The following is a 26932-nucleotide window of genomic DNA, read 5'->3' as shown; positions in this document are numbered from 1 at the left end:
GTTCACCAGGCTGTGGATTCCAAACCACAGGGTCACCAAAGAGTATGTAATGCCGAAACGCATTGTGTTTTTAACCAAATGCTTAATAAAACTGCCTAGGATAATAATTTCATTAAGCATTTGGTTCAAAACAATGCGTTTCGCCTGAGAACAGCCTTCTTCAGGTATCTAACTTAAACACATTAAGCATTTTGAGCATTTTACTCCTTGGCACCATTCCTCAAGATTGGTGTACAAAATTCCAGTCTTGATGAATCGAGGCCATAGTCTCTAACTGTCCCCCCATTTCTAATCTAGCCTTGTCATTGGCGTATGATTACATTCTCTTTGATGACTCTGTGGGTTGGGATCCACAGCTTGGTGAACTTATGGGACAGACCTCATTCCCAATGGCCCGGCTGACAGATCCACTTTCAGTTGACGTCTGGTGGCTTAGTGTCATGGCTGTGATGTCTGTTTGGCTTAAAGTGGATAAGCAGAGCTAAAAAAAAAACAAAAAAAAAACATGGCTTATGTCTTGAAAAAAACCACATGGGTTGTGTCTGGCCAGGTGTGGTGCTGTTTTTGGAAGAAAGCAGCCATGTTTTTTCTAAAACTTTATATCCCTTTAACCCACATCTAAATTGATCTAATGAATAATGGCACGTACTAAGATGTCTAATGGTCAATTACCAGTGTTGGCACAAATCAATTAGCAGGACCTGGTCCATCAGTCACATCAGCAATCTATGGTTAATGGAGGGAGCCTCTTATCTGACAGCATCCGCTACTCTTCTTTTGATTAGTCAGTCTGGCGTAAAGTCACACGTGCGTCACTCTATTATGATGAGGTCACATCAGGCCAGCAAATCAAATAAAGAGCCGCGGATATTTGCAGGTGAGAGGCAGTTCTCGACTCCCGGCCAACGACTTTAAATTACAAAAGTGATTGATGGACTGAGTGCTGCGAATTGGTTCGAGCCATCTCTATCAATGACCTCTTCTTTATGAGACTATCAAATCACAGACAGTAAGTCTCATCTAATCAGTATATCATATTCTAAGTTTCTGTACGTACTTTAAACCTATGATGCCCCATTACTGACCCTGAACTTCAGAGTTTCTTCATCATGATACCTTTTGTATGAAGTGGATTCCTTTCCATAAAGTGGCAGACAGAATACAGCAGTAATACTGATTTTCAATATTTTTTCCTGGATAATCCAATTCACACATAATATAAAAAAATAAATCCTAAGGGTGGTGTTTCTGTAAGAAAGCAGATTTCCTTTTCTGGAACATGCCCTTTAAGAAAATAGCAACTGCATAGGCACCCATACACATTAGATAAAAGTCAGCTGATTTTGGTAATTGACCCATCATTTATTGTGAATGGAGACCTCCTAACTCTTCCCCGACAGATAATTTCAACTAATAATTGATTGACAACGTGCTGGCATGTCTTCAAGACTGAAAGCCGGAAACAAGATGGAGAAGAGAAGAAAAAGAACAGCTCCAATCAGAGAAGATGTCACCTATAAGGTACCTGGATGTTAATGTTTATTTGTGATACTGCCTGTGTCTCATCAGGACTGTGGTTCCTGTGTGGTCAGCAGTCTGATGATGGCTGTTAACATCTCTCAGTATCACCTTAACTTTGTTAAGAGTATACTGAGAGTTGTAGGTTCATGCAATACAATTGTATATTGTGATTCTATTGATGTATTCCTGTACTGATAGTGGTTATGGTGATGTATTCATGTACTGTTATTCGCTCTGATAGTGCACACATGTAGCAATCCATGATCTGTCAGATAATGTGACACATAGCTAAGTTAAAGTATTGTGCCATCTGACAAGCATTGTGCCATCTGAACTCTTCTCCTCTGAGGAAGCTGCTCTGTTTTTCAGCGATACCCATTGGTCCCTCCTTGGAGCCATGGGTCTTGAAATATGCTATTGATTATTTTCCATGTGATTTGGATACCAACTCTTATTTGCGTTATCCTTTATGCATACTTTTTTACAGTTGCATGCATGCACACTTGCTGACTGATTTCGCTATTAGCACTTTTCTGGTGCTCTCTATATATGTTTATATCTATATTCCTGATCAGGGCTGTTGAAATTGCTTGTTTATGGTTTGAGTACTTACTACATGTTCAGACATATTTAACTTCTTACAGTATACTTTGGAATATAATATCATATGGTTTTGACCTTGACTATTATTATCTATTTTACTCAAAGACCCATTAGTGCCTCTATGGTCATATTGGTATGTTATTGATTGCATACAGTCATGGCCAAAAGTATTGAAAATGAGACAAATAGTAATTTTTCCAAAGTTTACTGCTTCATTTTTTGTAATGGCAATTTGCATATACTCCTGAATGTCAAAGAGTGATCAGCTTAACAGCAATTACTGTACTTGCAAAGTCAATATTTGCCCAGAAAATGAACTTTAACCCCCAAAACACATTTCAACATCATTGCAGTCCTGCCTTAAAAGGAGCTGCTAACATCGTTTTAGTGATTGATCCATTAACACAGGTCTGGGTGTTGATGAGGACAGGGCTGGCGATCAATCAGTCATGATTAAGTAAGAATGACATCACTGGACACTTTAAAAGGAGGCTGGTTCTTGGTATCATTGTTTCTCTTCAGTTAACCATGGTTATCTCTAAAGAAACACGTGCAGCAATCATTGCACTGCACAAAAATGGCCCAACAGGGAAGAGTATCGCAGCTACAAAGATTGCACCTCAGTCAACAATCTATCGCATCATCAAGAACTTCAAGGAGAGAGCTTCCATTGTTGTCAAAAAGGCTCCAGGGCGCCCAAGAAAGACCAGCAAGCGCCAGGACCGTATCTTAAAACTGTTTCAGCTGCGGGATCGGACTACCAGCAGTGCCGAGCTTGCTCACGAATGGCAGCAGGCTGGTGTGAGTGCTTCTGCACGCACTGTGAGGCGGAGACTCTTTGAGCAAGGGCTGGTTTCAAGGAGGGCAGCAAAGAAGCCACTTCTCTCCAGAAAAAACATCAGGGACCGACTGATATTCTGCAAAAGGTACAGGGAGTGGACTGCTGAGGACTGGGGCAAAGTCATTTTCTCTGATGAATCCCCTTTTCGATTGTTTGGGACATCTGGAAAACAGCTTATTCGGAGAAGAAGAGGTGAGCGCTACCACCAGTCTTGTCTCATGCCAACTGTAAAGCATCCTGAAACCATTCACGTGTGAGGTTGCTTCTCAGCCAAGGGAATCAGCTCACTCACAGTCTTGCCTAAAAACACAGCCATGAATAAAGAATGGTACCAGAATGTCCTCCAAGAGCAACTTCTCCCAACGGTCCAAGAGCAGTTTGGCGCCCAAAAATGCCTTTTCCAGCATGATGGAGCACCTTGCCATAAAGCAAAGGTGATAACAAAATGGCTCATGGAACAAAACATAGAGATTTTGGGTCCATGGCCTGGAAACTCCCCAGATCTTAATCCCATTGAGAACTTGTGGTCAATCATCAAGAGACGGGTGGACAAACAAAAACCAACAAATTCTGGCAAAATGCAAGCATTGATTATGCAAGAATGGACTGCTATCAGTCAGGATTTGGTCCAAAAGTTGTTTGAGAGCATGCCAGGGAGAATTTCAGAGGTCTTGAAGAAGAAGGGGCAACACTGCAAATATTGACTTGCTGCATTAACTCATTCTAACTGTCAATATAACCTATTGGTACTCATAATATGATTGCAATTATATTTCTGTATGTGATATAAACATCAGACAAACACTAATAAAAACCAGAGGCCAGCAGATCATGTGAAAATATAATTTTGGTGTCATTCTCAAAACTTTTGGCCATGACTGTATATTTCAACTTAGAGAGGTCTTACATATATATGTTATATATTTATTATTGTTGCATTTCATTGTTGTACAGTGATTTATACATATCTATGGGGTTGTCATGGTCTTAATTGTTTTCAATCGTGGAGTTATATGGTGTTTAATAAAATTCATTGTCCTGTACCTCTTGGTGGACACCTTTTCAGTATTTCTTTTTTTCTTTCTCTGATCACTGATGATGGTTTTTGTGATATATCCCTTAGTTCTTGTTATTTACTGATTGTGGTTCTGGCGATGTATTTATGTACAGATAGTAGTTCTAGTGATGTACTCATGTACTGATGGTGGTTCTGGTGTTGTTTTCCTGTACTGATGATGATTCTGGTAATGTATTCCTATACTGATGATGGTTCTTATGATGTATTCCTGTACAGATAATGGTTCTTGTGATGTATTCCTGTACTGATGGTGGTTCTAATGATGTATTCCTGTACTGATTGTGGTTATGGCTATGTATTCATCTACTGTTATTGGTTCTGATCCTGTACACATGTAGCAATCCATAACCTGTCAGATAACGTGACACATAGCTATGTTAAAGTATTGTGCCGTCTGACAAATTAAGGGTTGCTACATCTGTATTTATGTTAGTATTAATTCAAAAATTAAGCACTGTACCATGCCAAATATTAACAGCATGTAATATATTTACTGTCAGTATTCAGCTCTGCTTTTCGGTACCACTTATATGCGATTTTCATAATTATGGTCACATGCCAACTAGCTTCTCTTCCTGCTTCTCTCGATGAAACAGCTGTAGTTTTTCACTGAATATTGCTAGAATTAGGAAGAGCAGCTCGTGGTAACATGACTATGCAAATCGCATGTGAGCGGTCACAAGATGACTACTCCTACTGCTTAAGCTGTGTATAGAAGGGTGGCGCCAAAATTAATTTTTGCCCCTGATGCAGGAAAACCTAGATTCATTATATTCATCTCTAACATACAGTACAGACCAAAAGTTTGGACACGCCTTCTCATTTAAAGATTTTTCTGTATTTTCATGACTATGAAAATTGTACATTCACACTGAAGGCATCAAAACTATGAATTAACACATGTGGAATTATATACTTAACAAAAAACTGTGAAACAACTGAAAATATGTCTTATATTCTAGGTTCTTCAAAGTAGCCACCTTTTGCTTTGATGACTGCTTTGCACACTCTTGGCATTCTCTTGATGAGCTTCAAGAGGTAGTCACCGGAAATGGTTTTCACTTCACAGGTGTGCCCTGTCAGGTTTAATAAGTGGGATTTCTTGCCTTATAAATGGAGTTGGGACCATCAATTGTGTTGTGCAGAAGTCTGGTGGATACACAGCTGATAGTCCTACTGAATAGACTGTTAGAATTTGTATTATGGCAAGAAAAAAGCAGCTAAGTAAAGAAAAACGATTGGCCATCATTACTTTAAGAAATGAAGGTCAGTCAGTACGAAAAATTGGGAAAACTTTGAAAGTGTCCCCAAGTGCAGTTGCAAAAACCATCAAGCGCTACAAAGAAACTGGCACACATGAGGACCGCCTCAGGAAAGGAAGACCAAGAGTCATCTCTGCTTCTGAGGATAAGTTTATCCGAGTCACCAGCCTCAGAAATCGCAGGTTAACAGCAGCTCAGATTAGAGACCAGGTCAATGCCACACAGAGTTCTAGCAGCAGACACATCTCTACAACAACTGTTAAGAGGAGACTTTGTGCAGCGGGCCTTCATGGTAAAATAGCTGCTAGGAAACCACTGCTACGGACAGGCAACAAGCAGAAGAGACTTGTTTGGGCTAAAGAACACAAGGAATGGACATTAGACCAGTGGAAATCTGTGCTTTGGTCTGATGAGTCCAAATTTGAGATCTTTGGTTCCAACCACCGTGTCTTTGAGCGACACAGAAAAGGTGAACGGATGGACTCTACATGCCTGGTTCCCACCGTGAAGCATGGAGGAGGAGGTGTGATGGTGTGGGGGTGCTTTGCTCGTGACACTGTTGGGGATTTATTCAAAATTGAAGGCATACTGAACCAGCATGGCTACCACAGCATCTTGCAGCGGCATGCTATTCCATCCGGTTTGCGTTTAGTTGGACCATCATTTATTTTTCAACAGGACAATGACCCCAAACACACCTCCAGGCTGTGTAAGGGCTATTTGACCAAGAAGGAGAGTGATGGGGTGCTACGCCAGATGACCTGGCCTCCACAGTCACCAGACCTGAACCCAATCAAGATGGTTTGGGGTGAGCTGGACCGCTGAGTGAAGGCAAAAGGGCCAACAAGAGTGTGCAAAGCAGTCATCAAAGCAAAAGGTGGCTACTTTGAAGAACCTAGAATATAAGACATATTTCCAGTTGTTTCACACTTTTTTGTTAAGTATATAATTCCACATGTGTTAATTCATAGTTTTGATGCCTTCAGTGTGAATGTACAATTTTCATAGTCATGAAAATAAAGAAAAATCTTTAAATGACAAGGTGTGTCCAAACTTTTGGTCTGTACTGTATGTCTCCTACATCCTTTGTCTCCTGTAAGCCAGAGCTGTGAATCAAGGAAGAGGATGGGGAAATAAATGGGGAAAAAAGCAGATGGCAAGGTGCTCTACACTGCTTGCAGCCAGGAGAACAATATTTTTGGCATGTAGCAGAGTTGTGATTTGCCAACAATTAAACTGGGTATTAGAGATGAGCGAGCGTGCTTGGATATAGTGTTATCCGAGTACCTCCGGTGTGCTCGGATAATATGCTCGAGTCCCTGCAGCTTCATGTGTCGCGGCTTTTAGACAGCTGCAATACATACGGGGATTGCTTAACAAACAAGCATGTGTTGCGCCTGTCTAACAGCCGCAATACATGCAGCTGCAGGGACTCGAACATATTATCCGAGCACGCCAGAGCGACTCGGATAACACCCGAACATTCCAGAGCTACTCGGATAACACCCGAGCATGCCAGAGCTACTCGGATAAAAACCCAAGCATGCTCGGATAGCACTATATCCAAGCACGCTCACTCATCTCTACTGGACATTAATAGGTTTGGCGTATGTATCTCAAAAACAGGAATGGAGTTGTTTAGTGAACTAAAGAAAAAGTAACCTGGTACATAGCCGATCTAGGGTAAAAGTTACCTGGTACATAGCCGATCTAGGGTAAAAGTAACCTGGTACATAGCAGATCTAGGGTAAAAGTAACCTGATGCCAGGGTGAAATCAAGAAACTTCAGCATTCTCCAAAGAATCTTAGAATGTGGCCACACTCCTCTCTAAAGGTGACATCTATCTTATTTCTGTCGTCCCTTCATCCACGGCAATCACTAAGGATGCATCTACACTGCACATTTATCAGGAAATAGCATTTTTAGGAATGTATCCTGATAATCATGCTTTGTAAAACGGCTGCATATCACCCAACAAAAGATCAAAACATTTGTTTGTCGAACTGAAACGATCTTTTGGCTTGCATAATCATCATTCTCGGCGGCACATCATATGGAGTTAACGTGCTACTGAGGACATTAAAAGCCTGTACATACCCTATCGATCTATTAATGAGCATCATAAGCGCAGTCAACCTCTGTAAACAGGCGATTAAATGACTGCTGATCGGCAAACATGTGACCGAGCCGCTTAGTAGTTATGTATCCATTGTCTCATAGTCACCATTACGTCATAGAAAGACACAGTCCATATTCTTTCCACCCACTTTGGCTCCTCTTCCTTTGATCTCGGCCCTGTACCTGATCTTAGGCAGCATAGGAGTGTAGAAATAGAATATTGGGGAAAGGAAAATAAATAGATTTGGGCATAAATGAGGCACATGATAGTCATTCCCGTATAGCATATACAGTACAGACCAAAAGTTTGGACACACCTTCTCATTTAAAGATTTTTCTGTATTTTCATGACTTTGAAAATTGTACATTCACACTGAAGGCATCAAAACTATGAATTAACACATGTGGAATTATATACTTAACAAAAAAGTGTGAAACAACTGAAAATATGTCTTATATTCTAGGTTCTTCAAAGTAGCCACCTTTTGCTTTGATGACTGCTTTGCATACTCTTGGCATTCTCTTGATGAGCTTCAAGAGGTGGTCACCGGAAATGGTCTTCCAACAATCTTGAAGGAGTTCCCAGAGATGCTTAGCACTTGTTGGCCCTTTTGCCTTCACTCTGCGGTCCAGCTCACCCCAAACCATCTTGATTGGGTTCAGGTCTGGTGACTGTGGAGGCCAGGTCATCTGGCGTAGCACCCCATCACTCTCCGTCTTGGTCAAATAGCCCTTACACAGCCTGGAGGTGTGTTTGGGGTCATTGTGCGGTTGAAAAATAAATAATGGTCCAACTAAAGGCAAACCGGATGGAATAGCATGCCGCTGCAAGATGCTGTGGTAGCCATGCTGGTTCAGTATGCCTTCAATTTTGAATAAATCCCCAACAGTGTCACGAGCAAAGCACCCCCACACCATCACACCTCCTCCTCCATGCTTCACGCTGGGAACCAGGCATGTAGAGTCCATTCGTTCACCTTTTCTGCATCGCACAAAGACACGGTGGTTGGAACCAAAGATCTCAAATTTGGACTCATCAGAGCAAAGCACAGATTTCCACTGGTCTAATGTCCATCCCTTGTGTTCTTTAGCCCAAACAAGTCTCTTCTGCTTGTTGCCTGTCCTTAGCAGTGGTTTCCTAACAGCTATTTTACCATGAAGGCCTGCTGCACAAAGTCTCCTCTTAACAGTTGTTGTAGAGATGTGTCTGCTGCTAGAACTCTGTGTGGCATTGACCTGGTCTCTAATCTGAGCTGCTGTTAACCTGCGATTTCTGAGGCTGGTGACTCGGATAAACTTATCCTCAGAAGCAGAGGTGACTCTTGGTCTTCCTTTCCTGGGGCGGTCCTCATGTGAGCCAGTTTCTTTGTAGCGCTTGATGGTTTTTGCGACTGCACTTGGGGACACTTTCAAAGTTTTCCCAATTTTTCGCACTGACTGACCTTCATTTCTTAAAGTAATGATGGCCAATCGTTTTTCTTTACTTAGCTGCTTTTTTCTTGCCATAATACAAATTCTAACAGTCTATTCAGTAGGACTATCAGCTGTGTATCCACCTGACTTCTGCACAATACAACTGATGGTCCCAACCCCATTTATAAGGCAAGAAATCCCACTTATTAAACCTGACAGGGCACACCTGTGAAGTGAAAACCATTTCCGGTGACTACCTCTTGAAGCTCATCAAGAGAATGCCAAGAGTGTGCAAAGCAGTCATCAAAGCAAAAGGTGGCTACTTTGAAGAACCTAGAATATAAGATATATTTTCAGTTGTTTCACACTTTTTTGTTAAGTATATAATTCCACATGTGTTAATTCATTGTTTTGATGCCTTCAGTGTGAATGTACAATTTTCAAAGTCATGAAAATACAGAAAAATCTTTAAATGAGAAGGTGTGTCCAAACTTTTGGTCTGTACTGTATGTGCTTCCACCTTGTCATGACCGTAGTTTATGTTTGGAAAAAAAAAACAATCACCCATAGCTTGAATTATTGTATAAAAGCATTAAGAACATTGACCCAGATGTAAAATTTGCAATAAACTTTCAGAATAACTCAAGCTAAATCATATACTTTAGGTAGCTGTGGACTCTTGTTTGTCGACAGATATTCCTCCCTGCACGATTGGTTTTGCCGAGTGTACGTGTGTTTTCAATAGGACAAATGGAGAAAATGAATCCTTAGTTATGTTGATATCCAACATGGCCAATCCTTCTGTGAAGATGTGCGGTTGTGGATTTTAATAATCAACTAGGCAGGTTAACAACGCAATTAGTTTTATTCCTTCCGTCAGCAATGCCAGGTAAATGGCCAAAATGCGTTTCAAACCAGGGACCGGTAGTTCCACTGCCCCCGTACCAGATGATACCCACTGTCTCCCAACTTTTGGTTGGCCCACAGCTTTTGGTATCTCCCGCCGGTATATCGGCAGTCACTGCCTATGCTCCTCCAGACTACAGATATCACAACCGCAGCATGTGAAACCCACTCAAGTTCACCTCTGACTAGAAATGTGACTTATTTTTCTCCTCACTGGGTTCAGCCCCCTTAATGGGCAGAAGTGTTCACACCCTTCCCCCCCAAAGCTAAGTGAGCATTAGTGAAGGTATTTTTTTCTCAGGCTGAACCCATCACCTGAGACTGTATGTGAGACTCCCTGTGGTGATGGCTCCACTGGGTCTACTCTCCCCATCCACCCAATGGGCCTAGTGGCTGTCAGAACAATGGCTTAAGGCCCCTGAGATACGGTTACTGAATGGAAGCAGGCTGAACTGATGAGCAAGCAAATTACTAATAAAAACACAGCAAGCAAATCACTAATAAAACACAATAATAAAATCAATGGAACCAGTGCTCCGTGCTGGAAAAAGTCTGCATACCTTAGAGCCATGGACTCCGCTCTATGTGCATTGGTCCAGTAGTCTTAAGTAAGTGGCCAGCTCCTCACACCTTCTTTTCCCTGGCGGCCCCCATGCACATTAGATGGTCAGTAGATCCTGCTGTTATTGAGGACTTAAGATCATAATTACCTACTCTGTTTGGGCACCTTGAAGAGAACTTGTCAATCACCATGAATATGCCATTTTTTACCTTTTGTAAATGTTGCTGTTCGTCTAAATCTGGTGTTATATATTTTTTGTTTCTGCGACGCTCGGTTCTTGAGATATGGCGACACCTTTTCCCTGCATATAAATCCAGTCTTTTTAGCCAAGTGGCCATAGCCATCATTAAGACGCCCACAAAGAAGGGTTAAGGACCACTCGTAGTTGACTTACCAAATTAGATCTACATACAGAAAAGAGGGGGGCATATCTCAGCAATGAAGAGGCGCAGGAACAAAATAAAAACAATGCCGGATTCAGGAGAATACCGGCATTTACGCCAGCTAAAAAAAATACATATTTTTTTTAGTGAGACTCGTACATTGCAGAATTTTCAGGACTTTTGACTGTGCTTTAAAACTAACATCAGTATCACTATAGTCTTTAATAATTCATACCCTGGTCATATGACCAGAGTGTTCATGTGTAGACGGGAAGTCAAGATAGATAGATGCAGGGTCAGTGTTATGGGGCGGGGAGGGCAGATTGGCAGTTGCCCAGGGCTCCCAGGCTCAGAGGGGCCCCCTGCTGTGTCCCCTATAATCTACTTCTGTAATCAGGCTCTGACTGGTCTATCTTGGAATCGGTGGATCCTCAGGTGGGCCTCGCCCTCCCAACCTGTACAGAAGCTGCGCACATTAGTTTTAGCAGTAATCGGGACTGAGGGCCTTCCCTGATCCCTGCATCTTGCTGTTTACCAGAGAGCTGAGGGTACTAGCAACAGTCAATCCGGGCCTTTTTCTCCCATGATGGGCAGAACAGGGCACCAACAGCTGTGATTGATGGATGTTGGCCAAACGAGCGTTCACTCAACAGTTACAGTATGTCAGTTGTATGGGTTCCTTTAGATCTTGACTTTGACCTTATCTTTTGTCTCATCCCTGGTTTTGTCACATGGCTTTTGCTCTCCTCTGTGAATTCTGACAAACCTGTAAGCTTGTTTTTCACAAATCTGACTAATCCTGTGTTCTCACCTACTCACAACTATGCCTTTACTTGCTGCATTCCACCAATACTGTCCACCCGATACTGTCATGGGGAACCCTACCAAGGGCCTCCCTGCAGAAATGCGAAAATGATCCAAATGACAATACCATGGAAATGATGGAAAATTGTGAAATAAAAGTAATTTCTGCCAAAAAATGAACACAACTTATTCTATCTAGTATTGTGCTACATAGACTTAGAAAGAAACAGCAGCTATTGTTTCGCCACAGAATCAAGGCTTCATCATAGCACTGAAAGCAAACTTTATTAAAACATCACTAAAATAGTCACATGACTTTCTCATTATTCCAAAATGCAAACCACATATTGATGTCTCAACCAAATAAACAAGATGATCGTGCTAAGTTAGAATTTCATTTTACACCGATATCATAGGTTAAGATCGCGAGTATTCCCAATGTATGCTATATATTGGCATACGTTGGCCATTCATTCTCATTGTAAAAATTTCTTTACAGTGTCCCTCCATTGGATGATGCTTTTATATACTGTGAAATAAAATGTACGCCAACATTTACCGATCCTGCACTTTTTGGGTATTATTAGAGAAGTAACTCCAACTTAAAAGTTTTTGCCATTCATTTTACATCTGGTGAGAATAAGAAATGCAAAGTTTGTGATTTTCAGCAATCTTTAATTTTTTTTATAGTCCTGGTGAATATAGATATTCTATGTATAAATTCAGGTGTTTCTTACAGGATAGCAAATAGCAGAATACATAGCTGAGTAAGTAAAAGACACTCCCTGTGTCCACCCAGCTTAGAGTGGACCCAGAGAATACCCAGAGAGGTTGTCAAAATTAGGCCTATTTACGTTGGAAAAGAGAAGGCTTAGGGGAGACCTCATAAACATGTATAAATACATCAGGGGGCAGTACAGAGATCTCTCCCATGACCTGTTTATACCAAGGATGGTGACAAAGACGAGGGGGCACACTATGCGTCTGGAGGAAAGGAGGTTCCTGCACCAGCATAGAAGGGGATTCTTTATGGCAGTGGTCCCCAACCTTTTTTGCACCAGGGACCGGCTTGAAGCAAGATCATTTTTCCATGGCCCAGCAAGGAGGGGGTGGGGTGGGCGGGGCTTTGGTCATATGGGGGCGGGGTAATGGAGGGATTTGGAGTTTAGTGCATACTTATCATATAGTGTAGACCAGGTCCCCGCCAGGAGCTATGCCAGGAGCCCCACATAATGTGCTGTGCCAGGAGCCGCATCACTGAGGCCCCATCACGCCCTGCAGCAGGACAGGGCAGCTGTCCTGACAGCTGCTGTTCAGCTGCATTTACTTCATCCCAGGGGCGGACACAGACTGTAGTGGGCCCCTGTGCAAGAAATTTTTGGGGGCCCCCCCGCCCTTCATAAGGCAACAAAGTTATGTAAACATAACCCCCCCATGTGCATCTCTCACCCCCCCATGTGCAGCTCACCCCCGTGCATCTCTCATCCCCCTCCGTGCATCTCTCATCCACCCCCCGTGCATCTCTCATCCCCTCCGTGCATCTCTCATCCCCCCCGTGCATCTCTCACCCCCCCGTGCATCTCTCATCCACCCCCCGTGCATCTCTCATCCCCCCCGTGCATCTCTCACCCCCCGTGCATCTCTCATCCACCCCCCATGCATCTCTCATCCCCCCCGTGCATCTCTCACCCCCCCGTGCATCTCTCACCCCCCCGTGCATCTCTCATCTCTCCCCTCCCTCCCATGTGCATCTCTCATCTCTCCCCTCCCCCATGTGCATCTCTCATCTCTCCCCTCCCCCCATGTGCATCTCTCATCTCTCCCCTCCCCCCATGTGGATCTCTCATCTCTCCCCTCCCCCATGTGCATCTCTCATCTCTCCCCTCCCCCATGTGCATCTCTCATCTCTCCCCTCCCCCCCATGTGGATCTCTCATCTCTCCCCTCCCCCATGTGCATCTCTCATCTCTCCCCTCCCCCCATGTGCATCTCCCATTCCCCCCACTCCTAGTTAATTGTATTTAAAAAAAAATAAAACTTGTTATACTTACCCCCATGCGATCCCTGCAGAATCCTGGCGCTCGTCCAAATCGCTGACACCAGGTTCTCCTGACTTCCGGCCATGTGACGGCGCCGTCACATGACCGGAAGTCAGGGGAATCATGAAGGTGCTGCCGCAGCAGCGCAGCGCTAAGATGTCCCGGACCCGGCGCTTAGCATGCGGCCGGGGGCCCCATGAGGAGAGAGACGCACAAGAGGGGGGCTCCGAGGGGGCTCCTACCGGCCGGGCCCCATACTGGAGTCAGGGCAGTCATGCCCTGATGGCGGCCCTGCTGGAGGCTGGAGGGGCCCCCTCTCCCCGCGGACCGGCTGAAAAACCCCAACGGCCCGGTCCTGGTCCGCGGACCGGCGGTTGGGGACCTCTGCTTTACGGTCAGAGCCGTGAGACTCTGGAACTCTCTGGGAGAGGAAGTGGTGATGTCCAACTCACTTAATGAGTTCAAGAGAGGCCTGGACGCCTTTCTTGAGAACAATAAAATTACATCTTATGCTTAGTGATAGTTAATTAATCCAGGGATTTAATCTGACTGCCAGATTGGAGTCGGGAAGTGAATTTTTCCTCAATGATGTAAATTGGCCTATACTGCATGGGGTTTTTTTTGCCTTCCCCTGGATCAACGCTGCGGAATAGCTGCAGTGCACAAGAAATAGGCTGAACTCGATGGACGCTTGTCTTTTTTCGGCCTTATAAACTATGTAACTATGTAACTATGTAGAGCTCATGCAGATGTCCGTGAAACTCGGTCCGAGCAAGGACCACAATGTACGGACTATCCATGGATCTCCTGACCCAAATTAGACAGGTTTATCATTATTTGCCTCAAGGGAAAATCTCCATATCTATGGCCAGACAAGAAGGACATAACAATTTGAATATTAGTTTTATGGAGCATGCAGCAACACAGAACTACTGGTATGGCGCTAAGGATTTTCTCTACATTATCTGGTCGTTGTGCTTAGATGGAGAGTGTTTTTTTTCTGATGGATTAACCTGCAGGGTTCCAATCCTTAAACATGGATAATAGTGAGCTAATAAGCCAGCTCTGGGCTATATATAACCTGGAAGCATGTCTTCTGCTTACGCAGCGTATCGTCACCAGCGTCTTCTCGAGCCTCGGATTGCCATACCCCTATTTATACAGCAGGACTTTGTAATATCCATCAGGTACGCAAAGTGGCCAAAAAAGTGAACATATGGATACAGATAATACTGTACATAGTATATGACTATATAACACTCAACACAACACATTATATATAACTAAAGCTTAATACAGTGGATGTAAAAAGTCTACGCATTCCTGTTAAAATGTCAGTTTTTTGTCATGTAAAATATCAAACCAAGAAGAATCATTTCAGAATATTTTCCACCATTAATGTCATTTATAATATGTACAAATCCATTGATAAACAAACTGAAATCATTTTGGGGGAGAAAAAAATAACAAAACTAAAATAATGTGGTTGCATAAGTGTGATTATAATTGGAGATGTGGTTGTGATCAGAATGAGCCAATCACATTTACACTCATAGTAAATGTGATTGGTCAGTACACAACTGCCATCATTTACAGTGATTCTGATTAACTCCAAATAAATTTTAGCTGTTCTAGTAGGATTTTCCCGCAATTTTTAGTTGTATTTGACTGCAAAAGCCATGATCCATAAACAGCTTACAACACAGCAAAGGGATCTCATTGTTAAATGTTATCAGTCTGGAGAAGGATAAAAAAAATGTTTCCATGGCATTAGATTTACCATGGAACATGGTGAAGACAGTCACCAAGAAGTGACTTAAATTGACACAATAGTGACGTTACCTAGAACTGGACGTCCTTCAAAAATTGCTAAAAAGACAAAAATAAAATTGGTCAAGGAGGCTGCCAAGAAGCCTACAGCAACATTAAAGGAACTGCATAAATTTCTGGAAAGTACTGTCTGTGTATTGCATGTGGCAACAATCTACCATATTCTTCATATGTCTGTTGGTTAGGGAGGCAAGGCAAAAGCCTTTCCTTACACAGAAAAATATCCAAACCTGGTTGTGCTTTGCCAAAACCTGCATCAAGTCTGCCAAAAGCATGTGAGAAAATGTGTTATGGTCTGATGAGACTAAGGTTAAACTTTTTGTCCATAATTCTAAAAGGTATGTTTTATGCAAAGCCAACACTGCGCATCACCAACAAAACACCATACCCTTTGTGTAGCATGGTGGAGGCAGCATTGTGCTTTTGGTCTGTTTTTCAACTGCTGGAACTGGGGCTGTAGCCAAGGTAGAGGGAATTATGAACAGTTCCAAATATCAGTCAATTTTGCAACAAAACCTTCAGGCCTCTGCTAAAAAGTTAAACATGAATAGGAATTTCACCTCTCAGCGTGACAACAACCATAAGCATACCTCTAAATCAACAAAACAGTGACTTCACTAGAGGAAGATCAAAGTTTATGAATGGCCCAGCCAAAGCCCATACTTGGATCCAATTGAAAATCTGTGCATGACCCGAAGAGGGCGCTGTACACAGGAGATGCCCCCGCAATCTGACAGATCTGGAGCTACTGCAAGGAAGAGTGAGCAAAGATTGCCAATATAGGTGCCATGTTGATAGACTTTTGCCCAAAAAAATGAATTCTGTCATAAATTCAAATGGGACTTCTACAAATTATTAGTTCAAGGGTGTGCATATTTATGCAACCATAAATTTCCACCTGAATAGATTTCAGTTTATATTTTAATTGAATTGTACAGATTATGTGTGACATTAAAGGGAACCTCCCTGCAGCGTTCGTCTAAGTGCGGGGCCGGGCAGGTTGGTACTGCTATTAACCTGCAGATTAACCTCATATATGCAGGTTAATAGCGTTTTTTTCTGGCGACAGGTTCTCTTTAAAGGTGGAAAAAGTTCTGAAATAATTTTTCTTGGGATGATTTTTTTTTTTTTGCATGCCAAAACCCTGGCATTTTGATAGGGGTGTGTAGACTTTTTTTTATATCCAATTTATGTCACACAAGACATTTACATGTATACATTGTTGCAGCGATCGCCTTAAAAAATTACTGCAGAATGTAGCAATCAGACGCGGAACTTTAAGCTCTTGTGCCCAAATGCACAATCTGTAACATGGTCCCAATTTACCAAGTGGTATTTACAGTACCAGTGACTTCTTATGTGAGAAAGAGGATAATGGGCACTCGTAACCATCAGGGTCCAAGTGTCCAAGTTACCAGAAGTTTTTACGCTTGATGGTGGCAAACACACAGAGAAGGTTGCAGATTACCCTTATTGGAACTAAATACTTGAATGTTGCTAAATTTAATTTCCTAGTTTCTTTCCGAGCCGACCCTCACTGAATCTGTGGACTGTCCAATTGTTTACTGGTCCACTGAAAGTTGCATTGTGTCCAGAGTTGCTGCAAGATTTTGCTTGTTGATCTTTAAAATGATATTCCCTCCCCACAGCCTGCCTGCTTAAGTGCTACTTGTGGATTTGCACCAGTCTTTCCCCATTGTCTTGCCCAGCACCTCCAGACATCCTATAACCCCCAAGTTACTACATGGCACAATGCTAATTTCATTTGCTAACTCAGCCACCTATATAGTAACAGCCAATGAACAGACAATGAAGGGGGTTAGCTTAGCTATCGAAATGAGCAGTCTGACAGCCTCCTTCATACACAACTCTGACCAAGTGCTGAAAGAGGGAACACTTTCCTTTGTCCGGCACAAACTGGAGCTGCTGGAACCTGGGACTGGAGCCTATAGCTAAAGATCAGATCACCTTTCAGATGTTAACTTAATTAATAAGTTGAATAATGTAGCAATTCTTCACTAACTTTTTCATTCAATACCCATATAACAGTACTACACACGGGGTGACTAACGTGCCAAAGGACAATATTAACAGACCTTGGATCATACAGAACACTAGTTTCTTCTTTAACGACACTTTTACAGGGACCCAGTTATCATGTCCTATCATTCTTAGCCAGTCCACTCGCTGACAGGATAGGAACACATTCAGACCATAAGACTATCTATGTAGAAGCCACTTGCTCCTTCTTTCACATACTTCACCAGTCTCATAACTACAAGGTCTACAACAAGACCCTCAACTATCAAAATCAACTTCTTTAATAGTATTGATCTTCTCATATGGGCCAAGGGGACCCTTTGGGACCCCCTGGCTCCAGGGCCTGGGTGTAATTGCAACCCCCACACTCATTACAGTTACACCCCTGCAGTGCGCTCTGACCTCACTATGGTTTGCCACACTCACTATAGTCACACCCCTGCAGTCCACTCTGACCTCACTATGGTTTGCCACACTCACTATAGTTACACCTCTGCAGTCCACTCTGACCTCACTATGGTTTGCCACAATCACTATAGTTACACCCCTGCAGTGCGCTCTGACCTCACTATGGTTTGCCACACTCACTATAGTTACACCCCTGCAGTGCGCTCTGACCTCACTATGGTTTGCCACACTCACTATAGTTACACCCCTGCAGTGCGCTCTGACCTCACTATGGTTTGCCACACTCACTATAGTCACACCCCTGCAGTGCGCTTTGACCTCACTATGGTTTGCCACACTCACTATAGTCACACCCCTGCAGTCCACTCTGACCTCACTATGGTTTGCCACACTCACTATAGTTACACCCCTGCAGTACGCTCTGACTTCACTATGGTTTGCCACACTCACTATAGTCACACCCCTGCAGTGCGCTCTGACCTCACTATGGTTTGCCACACTCACTATAGTCACACCCCTGCAGTCCACTCTGACCTCACTATGGTTTGCCACACTCACTATAGTTACACCCCTGCAGTCCACTCTGACCTTACTATGGGTTGCCACACTCACTATAGTTACACCCCTGCAGTGCGCTCTGACCTCACTGTGGTTTGCCACACTCACTATAGTTACACCCCTGCAGTGCGCTCTGACCTCACTATGGTTTGCCACAATCACTATAGTTACACCCCTGCAGTCCACTCTGACCTCATTGTGTTTTGCCACACTCACTATAGTTACACCCCTGCAGCCCACAGACAAGACACACATTCTACCACCCGACTCTTCGTCTACTCCTCAGTGACATTACATGGATCTGGTTTCACCATACTGCTCTGTCACTTCTCACACAGTTAACCAATCACACAGCGTTAACACAGGCACTCTTGATCCAGCTTGCAGCCTAATAACACTATCACAATGGACAAGCCCAGGTCCAATGGGTACATAGGCCAACAATTGGTGCTCCAGCCACTTCACATGATATAACAACATTCTCCTTCTCCCCTCTGGTGGCAGAACACTGTTTTCAAAGACTTCACATTGCCCCTGTCCAACAGCATTATGGCACAGCTATTCAGTGCCACAAAACTCACACCTACGCCAAGGTCCGTCACTCAACTGCTCTGACCTGGCATGGTGGGGCCATCAAGCACCGTGGTCCATGACCTCACATTATTGGTGGTAAGTTCCAAAGTAGCTGGGTTGGGACCTGTTGCGCCACTTTGCTACAAACAGATGCAGCACTCTTTCCAGACTCATTTGAAGCTCCCCTTTGTCAGACCCTTTTTTTCAGCACCACTCTCTGCCTCCAGTCTTGTTCTTTTCTCTCTTTGGTTACAAGGGATCTCTGCCTCCAATTCACTTCCTGCGAGCAGCTTCTTTATATACCCCCCTCTTCACCACTTCTACATCAGAACTATCAAGTGGTAACAGATAATATTGCAGCATAATTAATACATGTAAATTCAATGGGCAACACGTTGGCTCAGTAGTTAGCACTGTACAGTGGGCAGCACGGTGGTTCAGTGGTTAAAACTGTTGCATTGCAACGCTGGGGTCCTGAGTTCAAATTTCACCAAGAACAACATATGCAAGGAGTTTGTATGTTCCCCCCCTGTGTTTGCGTGGGTTTCCTCCAGGTTCTCCGGTTTCCTCCCACACTCCAAAGACAAACTGATAGGGAATCTATATTGTGAGCCCCAATGGGAACAGTGATGATCGATCTATATAAGAGTTTAAAATAAATAAACATTAGAAAATTTACCCCTCACCCACAACAGTTACATTGAATATGACCAAACTTCGGTTCAAGTTAAAAACAGTTCAAAACAGAGGTAACCTAACAGTGTCAGACAGGGATGCTAAGAGCCCACCAGTAACATCAACTCCAGGGCCCCACTTTTTAGCTACATTCAAATATGACTTTATCCTCATTCACTAATTTCTATAGCAAGAAAATGGCTTGATTGTTGAATTAAAAAGATGCTGCCTTTGTACATAGTGATTCAACTGTATTGTGCCAAGTACTGCTCCTATAAGAGGGTGATGGCCAACTCCTGCACAAGGGCCCACCGGAAGATTCTCCTGTTCTCCTGTGGGCCAGTCCGAGCCTGTATCCTAACCAACAAACTTTTCAGTGAATCTGATATAACTACATATATTGGTCATAGACATATAGCAATATGAATCACAAGGATAACCAATGCATCCATGCAGGATCACATTGACCACAATAGCAACTTCTGGTGGGCCAAGGGACTGATGCAGCAGCAGACCTTACCGGTTAACCAAATGACAGCCCATTACTTTGCCACTAGGGTCTACGGTATTTCCTGTGGGATGATTTACAAAAACACCTAAATCTTATTAATGTGTCCTGTGTGTACGATAACAAAGTTTGCAAAGTAATAAAAAGTAACTGTCTAGAAATCAAGTGACAGCTTCGCCGCCATTATTTCCATGCCCCTCATTTTGTACAGGAGGGAACTATCTAGCCTCTTTTGTAAGGTATTATAGGTAAGAGGGCAAGTAGGATACTGGAAGAGATTTTTTTTACATGAATGCCATTACTTGCTTCTAGTGATGATCGAGTATGTTTCATTAACCCTTTCCAGCGAGCAGGGTTAATGAAACATACTCGATCATCACTAATTGCTTCATCATAAATATTTGTTAGTACTAAGGTGGGATTGAGTTTTAGGATTTTCTATACCAATCAATGGGTGGGGACCTCTCCAAATTTGCAGAGAAATCATCTGAGAAAGAGTTTTTCACAATTTTTTTAAAAAAATTAGCAAATAGTAGGGAACAGGAGAAATTAAAAAATATATACTCAGCTCTTTATTCGTGCTGCCTCATCACTGCTGCCATGGTGGTCCCTGCGAGTCCCTGCTGCAGACCATCCATGGCCTCAGAGGTGATGCTAACATGTGGGTAGAATGTTATGAGACCAGTGTTTGGCTGCAAGGTCACATGACATGTGATCACTGCAAAAAGTAAGAAGACGCCAGCAGGGACCACCAGAGCCGCTGGAATGGCAAGTGATTGAAGAATACCTTATATATAGTATCGTTTTTGTTTTTATTTAACCCACTTCCTCTAATTTGCTCCATTTTTACAAGCTGCAAAAAAACCTTTAACAATTCAGCTGAAATCAACAACTTCCCCTCATTGGCAGCCTTGCTACATTTAAGATGATTGGTCCTGATAAGTTACACAATTGAGGTTAACTACAAGACCCAGCAGCTTTCTAAGTTCTTCATCCAGAAAAGATCTGGGCCTGTTTGATCTCCAGAACACCCATGGACCTTGCATCCCTCAATGTGAATGCTGATATGATTAAGGTCCCTAGATCCGTTGACATTTCCCTCATGTGCCCTTATAATAATTCAGCACCCTCAATCTACCATTGGGTGCATGTCTGCCTCATCTCATTCCAAAAATGAAGGACAAATGGGAAATCTCTTCCATAGAAAGTTGCCTTTAGCAAACATTCACACTCAACAGAGTAGTGTAAGAAGTTTCTGCTATGGAAGATCAGCTCAATTCAACTAAATGTTGTAGTTTTTGGCGACGAGCAGATGGATTTCAGTACCATGGAACAATCACAGATATGTCAGCAGCTAATCTGCCACCTGTGAATATTTCCTTTATGTTACAAACAAAACCATGTAAAAGCGTGAAACTTGAAGTTTTTGGTTAACCCAAATTCAATAATTTGAAGTTAAAAACAATTCCTAAAAGTTACTTGCTCCAAAGTCAACTGGCAACCTCGAGAGATAGACCAAAATGCAAAATGTCCAACCTCATTTCTTGGAAACCATGGTCTGTTCCACAGTCAAAAACACATCCTTATCTCCAATCAGACAATGCAACTTTTTGTTTTCACGCAGATGCCACCATGACCAGTTAAAAAAAAAACTATGAAGAGGGGGATGAAGAACAGGGACCTTGCACATTACAAGGGAGGACGATGGAACAAGGTTGGAATAGGTTAGGTGGCCATATGAAGAATCAAGTCAAACATTGAGAGGTTGGAGCAGTTATGTGCTCATTACGGGTAACATGGACACAAAGGGTTGACTGGCCTCATATTAGATTTTATTGCCAAATTTTTTAGCATACTAGTTAATTGCAATTCAAATGGAACGACTGTACGTTGCATGTAAGTATTTATCTGGTCATTGCCCTTGTGTCTACGGACAGCATGACCCAGATTCTGCAGATAATCCAATCAAGGACTCTAGTCCAGATCTGCAGTGAAGAGAACCAGCCCTAAGAATACACATATGACTAATACATACATATACGTAAAGGGCATAGTAACAGGGAGCACATAGATGGCAGTCATACATGGTCATGGGTGTCTGAGGGTGGTCAAAGACCTATAAGAAGACACCCGTAATATAGGTGACACATGATAGCTCTCCATAGATTCCTCCATCCTACAGTCGTACGGAACCAAACATAGATTAAGTGGGTATTGATGATATAACAAAGAAATACAAATTCAGCTTTATTACATTTTGTGATATCTTAGACTTACATAGGACTGCAGGTAAACATACTGAAAAAAATAAATAAAAGTACAGTCCACAAACAACATAACTCTGAAGACATAGATTTTGGAAAGCCCATTTATACCCTATAGGTTTTATAGAAAATCTGAGAATATTAGATCATAATGATTATTACAGTACGCAAATGGGTAAAAATATCAGATCCATTGGATTTAAAAATATCAGATCCATTGGATTGTATGTGATCTGCAGAAAATCAGAGAGAACATGACAGTATCCCAATGTGTTGTACGTGGCTTGTGTCTACTTACTCTTTCACCTCCTTGGAACTGAAGTCCAGGTATCGGTTGCTGACCCATTGAAGCTCAAACCAATCTCTGTAGCCATTGTTCCCACAGCATTTGAACTCAATCTGGAGCAGATCAATGGTCTTCTTCATGAAGCATCTCCCTGGGGTGTCTGTATCCTTGTAGTAACGCATCCCACTCTTCAGCCCATGCGCCAGGGTGCTCTCCAAAGACCCTCGGGTCACCAAACACAACACGGCAATGAAGAAAATGAAGATGTTGAAGATCATACAGATGAACAGGTAAGGTTTCAGCATAGGCCTCCACTTAGCAAATTTTGCAGGATCCAGAGAATCGTAACAGATTTTGCCAGCAAACGCGTTAAGGGAACAGACCAGTGCCCCCATAACGATGAGGGAATTGGGCACAAAATGGCTTTCCGCATTATCCATCACTTCGCTTCTCTTCCTCAGTTCAATTTTAAGGAACAATCCCATGGCAAACAGAGCAATGCCGGCTAGAACGCTGCACCAATTCAACAGCCATATCCCCTGTGCCAATTTGACACGTTTCCTTAAGTTAAATTTCATTTTCATCATCGCCATGTTGACCGAGAGAAGATGGGGGCTTTGCTTAAATTTTCAATGGTTCTTATAGTGGAAGAATAAATCGATTTTGAAGTTGCCGTCAGTCCATAAGTGGCTGCAGGGGGTTTGGTTCTTTCATATTGACCACCCTACCCCAAAAATGGAGGGAGAAAATGCCTTTTTCTACTGGACTTAAAATGCAATTCTGAAATATTATCAACCGTGAGGAGCTACAGCTATATCTGGTGGCCTAGTTCCCACCGAAGGAGAAGGCTGAAAGTTTCAGATGATTAAATCTACAAGTGCTGTACGTCACCTAAATACCTCTAATCTCCTTCATCCCATTTGTAAGAATCTCTGCCAACCTGATAATCAGTAGAAATAATCCTAGTTATACTGGTTACTGGATTCCTCCTTCCGCATAGTATGATGCACTTCACAGCCTGGCAACTATTATTCTATAATAAATTAGGAAAAAAGCACTTAAAAAAGTTTTCAACCATTGGGCATAAAGCAGTTTAGGACATAAATATGTCACTTTGCAAAGTTGTTCACATAGAAGACTGGAGGAACTAAAGTAAACATCAAAAGGACCCCAATTATGACTTCAGGTCATGGCAATCAGTACACAAGGGATTAGGGTTTGTTTGGGTTGATAATAAATGTATGGTCTGTCCAGGCCAACATGATAAAAATACTCTGAAGACACTAATTTATCAAGATTTCAAGAGGGTTTTTTTTTTTCATAAATCAATAGAACACCTGAAATTTTGTAAAATATCTTATTAGAGACATCTATTTTTTTCTCCTATGGGACTAATTATTCATTCTCAAAATTCTCAATACACGGTTAAAATCTGTCTTCCGTGAATAAAGACGTTCCCATTACTGAGATAGGAGATGACGGTTGGTGCTTAGAAAGTTCTTAAGAAAACTTTCCAGGAGAACTTGCAGCAGAATGTCTGTGTGTTCCTCTAGCTCCTCCCCCCTCCATAGAATTTTAAAAACACCAACTGTCATCTGCTTTCTCAGGAATGTGATTATCAGTCTTTACTGAATACAGATTTTACCTATGAATTAAGAGTGAAAGATCAATCCAGGAGGAGAAACAAACAGATTGATATGATATGTTACATAGTTCCTTATTGTCATGTGTACTATTGATTTATGAATTAAAAATTAAAACAACTTTTTAAAGAATTTCCCGTATGTTTAGGCTGTCGATTGTCAGAATATTTTTACCACTTTCTAGCATAAATTGCATTGAATCTAATGAGCTGGAGGTTTCTCCTCCAACCCAACAAAAACAGTACTACATTCTTTTGGACTACCTAAGGGGCCACATCTAGAACATTAAAAAATAACCATTGTTACAATTTTTTCTTTCATTCAATAGTACAAGTGGAGATTTATTATTGTTGTCATATCTTATTCCAAATTTATTATCATAGTGTATATTATTAGACAAAAATGTCATATTCCCCAATGCCCCTAAATTTACTACTTAATCCCATCTTTAATGAAGACAGACTTTCAGCTCACTGAGGGATCATATTACAATTGCTGCCTCTTAAAGTCTATAGAGAGGGGAAGGGTGTAAAAAGAAGCTAAAGACTGAAAGACACTCACGAGAAAATGGCTTACAAATATGCCGTGATCCCAATGCTCCTGAACTTACTGCTCAAACCCGTCTCCAATGAAGACAGACTTTCAGGTCACTGAGGGATCAGATTACAGTTGTTGCCTATAAAAGTCTATAGAGAGGGGAGGGGTGCAAAAAGAAGCTAAAGACTGAAAGACGCTCATGAGAAAATGGTTCACAAATGCAGGATACAAATGATAAAATAATAATAGTGTTATTCCTCATGAATGTCAGCTTATCCAGGAATGTCACCTAAAAACAAAGCAGTTCCACTGAGTTGGACCATAAACAACAGTCATCACCTCTTCACATCGATAGATAATGGATTGTAAGTATCCTGCTTAAATGAAGCATTCATTCAATATCAGGGGGACTAACAGAGATAGCCCTGCATAGTAGTCAGCTATATTAGTCAATCACCTGAACTTTGAACATAATTAGTTCACAAAAAAGAATATAGAAAATAAAGTCTTTATCAGAAAAATGTTACCCTTCTTCCGCCATATCCACTTAAATGATTAAAACATCACTTTAAAGGGAATCTTCCAGCTGTTTTTGCTTCCTAATTTGAGAGCAGCATTATATAGGGGCAGAGACCCTGATTCCAGCGATGTGTCACTTACTGTAATGCACACGCCCGGGCTGAGTGGCGTGTGCGTGTATATGTAGTGATTCCACTGGACCGTGCCAGAGAGTGAATGCCTGGAGGGGCGTAACTAAGTATCCACCCGATCCGACCAGGGTCGCACGACGGCATACGACGCCAGTGCACCAAGGAGGAACCGAGCAGAGGGACCAGGTGCTACTCCAGGACAGACCCCGGACACGGCTATTGACCCACACAGGGGAATACAGGAACAGGCAGGTTAGGCTGGCACACAGACTGCTGGGTATAGGCAGACACGGCTGGTATGCAGACTGGCGGATGCTGGTAAGCACGACTGGTATGCAGGCAGCGAGGTACTGGCAGGAACGACAGGTTGGAGCACCGAGTGGATAGGACCCAGTACAGACTGGGACTCAGGAACAGAACCGCAGATGCGGTGGACAAACAGCAGAGTGAGGCCGCCCAGAGCGGCGAGCAAGAGCAGAACAGGACGAGACCGCCGGGAGCAGTGAGCGAGAGAAGAGCAGGAAAAGGTCGTCTGGAGCGGTGAGCGAGAGAGGAGCAGGACGAGACTGCCGAAGCAGCGAGCAAAGGGTCAGAGCAGAGCGAGACTGCCGGAGCAGCGAGCAAAGGGTCAGAGCAGAGCGAGACTGCCGAAGCAGTGAGCATAGGGTCAGAGCAGAGCGAGACTGCCGGAGCAGCGAGCAAAGGGTCAGAGCAAAGAGAGACTGCCATAGCAGCGAGCAAAGGGTCAGAGCAGAGCGAGACTGCCGGAGCAGCGAGCAAAGGGTCAGAGCAGAGCGAGACTGCCGGAGCAGCGAGCAAAGGGTCAGAGCAGAGCGAGACTGCCGGAGCAGCGAGCAAAGGGTCAGAGCAGAGCGAGACTGCCGGAGCAGCGAGCAAAGGGTCAGAGCAGAGCGAGACTGCCGGAGCAGCGAGCAAAGGGTCAGAGCAGAGCGAGACTGCCGGAGCAGCGAGCAAGGCAGAGCAGGCAAGAACCGCCAGAGCGGTGAGCAAGGCAGAGCTGAGGGGACAGGGCTCTGTTCACACGGAACAGACTGGAAGGGAAAGGCAGAACCAGGTACACACGGGATACTTGCAATGAAGTAGTGAGTGGACTCTAAACTCACAAACGGGAGTACAGGGACAACGAGTAGGAGTTAGGTACGGGATCAGATTCTGCAGGAAAAGGGAAGGTACGGACATAGAGAAAAACAGGTAACAGGCTAGGAGAGTATTCAGACAGGAACAGGCAAGATACAGGAAAGGGTCTAGGTATGCGGCCCCTAGAAGGCGGAAAGAACAGGCTAGGAGAGTATTCAGACTGGCCTGGAAATACAGCCTCCAGGATAGGCAGAAGACAACAGGCTAGAAGATAGTTCAGACAGGACACAGTTCAGACATGGGAACTGATACCGCAAGGCAGGAAGCATAGA

General features: G+C 43.1%; 1 protein-coding gene across 1 annotated transcript in view; it reads right to left on the bottom strand.

The window, feature by feature from the left end:
• The window catches only part of PRPH2 (peripherin 2), a 38926-nt gene extending 15661 nt beyond the window's left edge, over positions 1 to 23265 (bottom strand). Inside the window, exon 1 of the mRNA XM_073673308.1 lies at positions 22685 to 23265. Within this exon, the coding sequence (XP_073529409.1) occupies positions 22685 to 23265 (581 nt within the window). The remainder of the gene's footprint in view (positions 1 to 22684) is intronic.
• Positions 23266 to 26932: the final 3667 nt, after the last annotated feature.

Source organism: Phyllobates terribilis, unplaced genomic scaffold (genome assembly GCF_046119375.1).
Source record: "Phyllobates terribilis strain yellow unplaced genomic scaffold, ASM4611937v1 Scaffold_3__8_contigs__length_932513732, whole genome shotgun sequence".
In the NCBI taxonomy this organism is placed as follows: Eukaryota; Metazoa; Chordata; class Amphibia; order Anura; family Dendrobatidae; genus Phyllobates; species Phyllobates terribilis.
The sequence above is the reverse complement of the archived record's forward strand: the minus strand, read 5'-3'. Positions and strand labels throughout refer to the sequence as shown.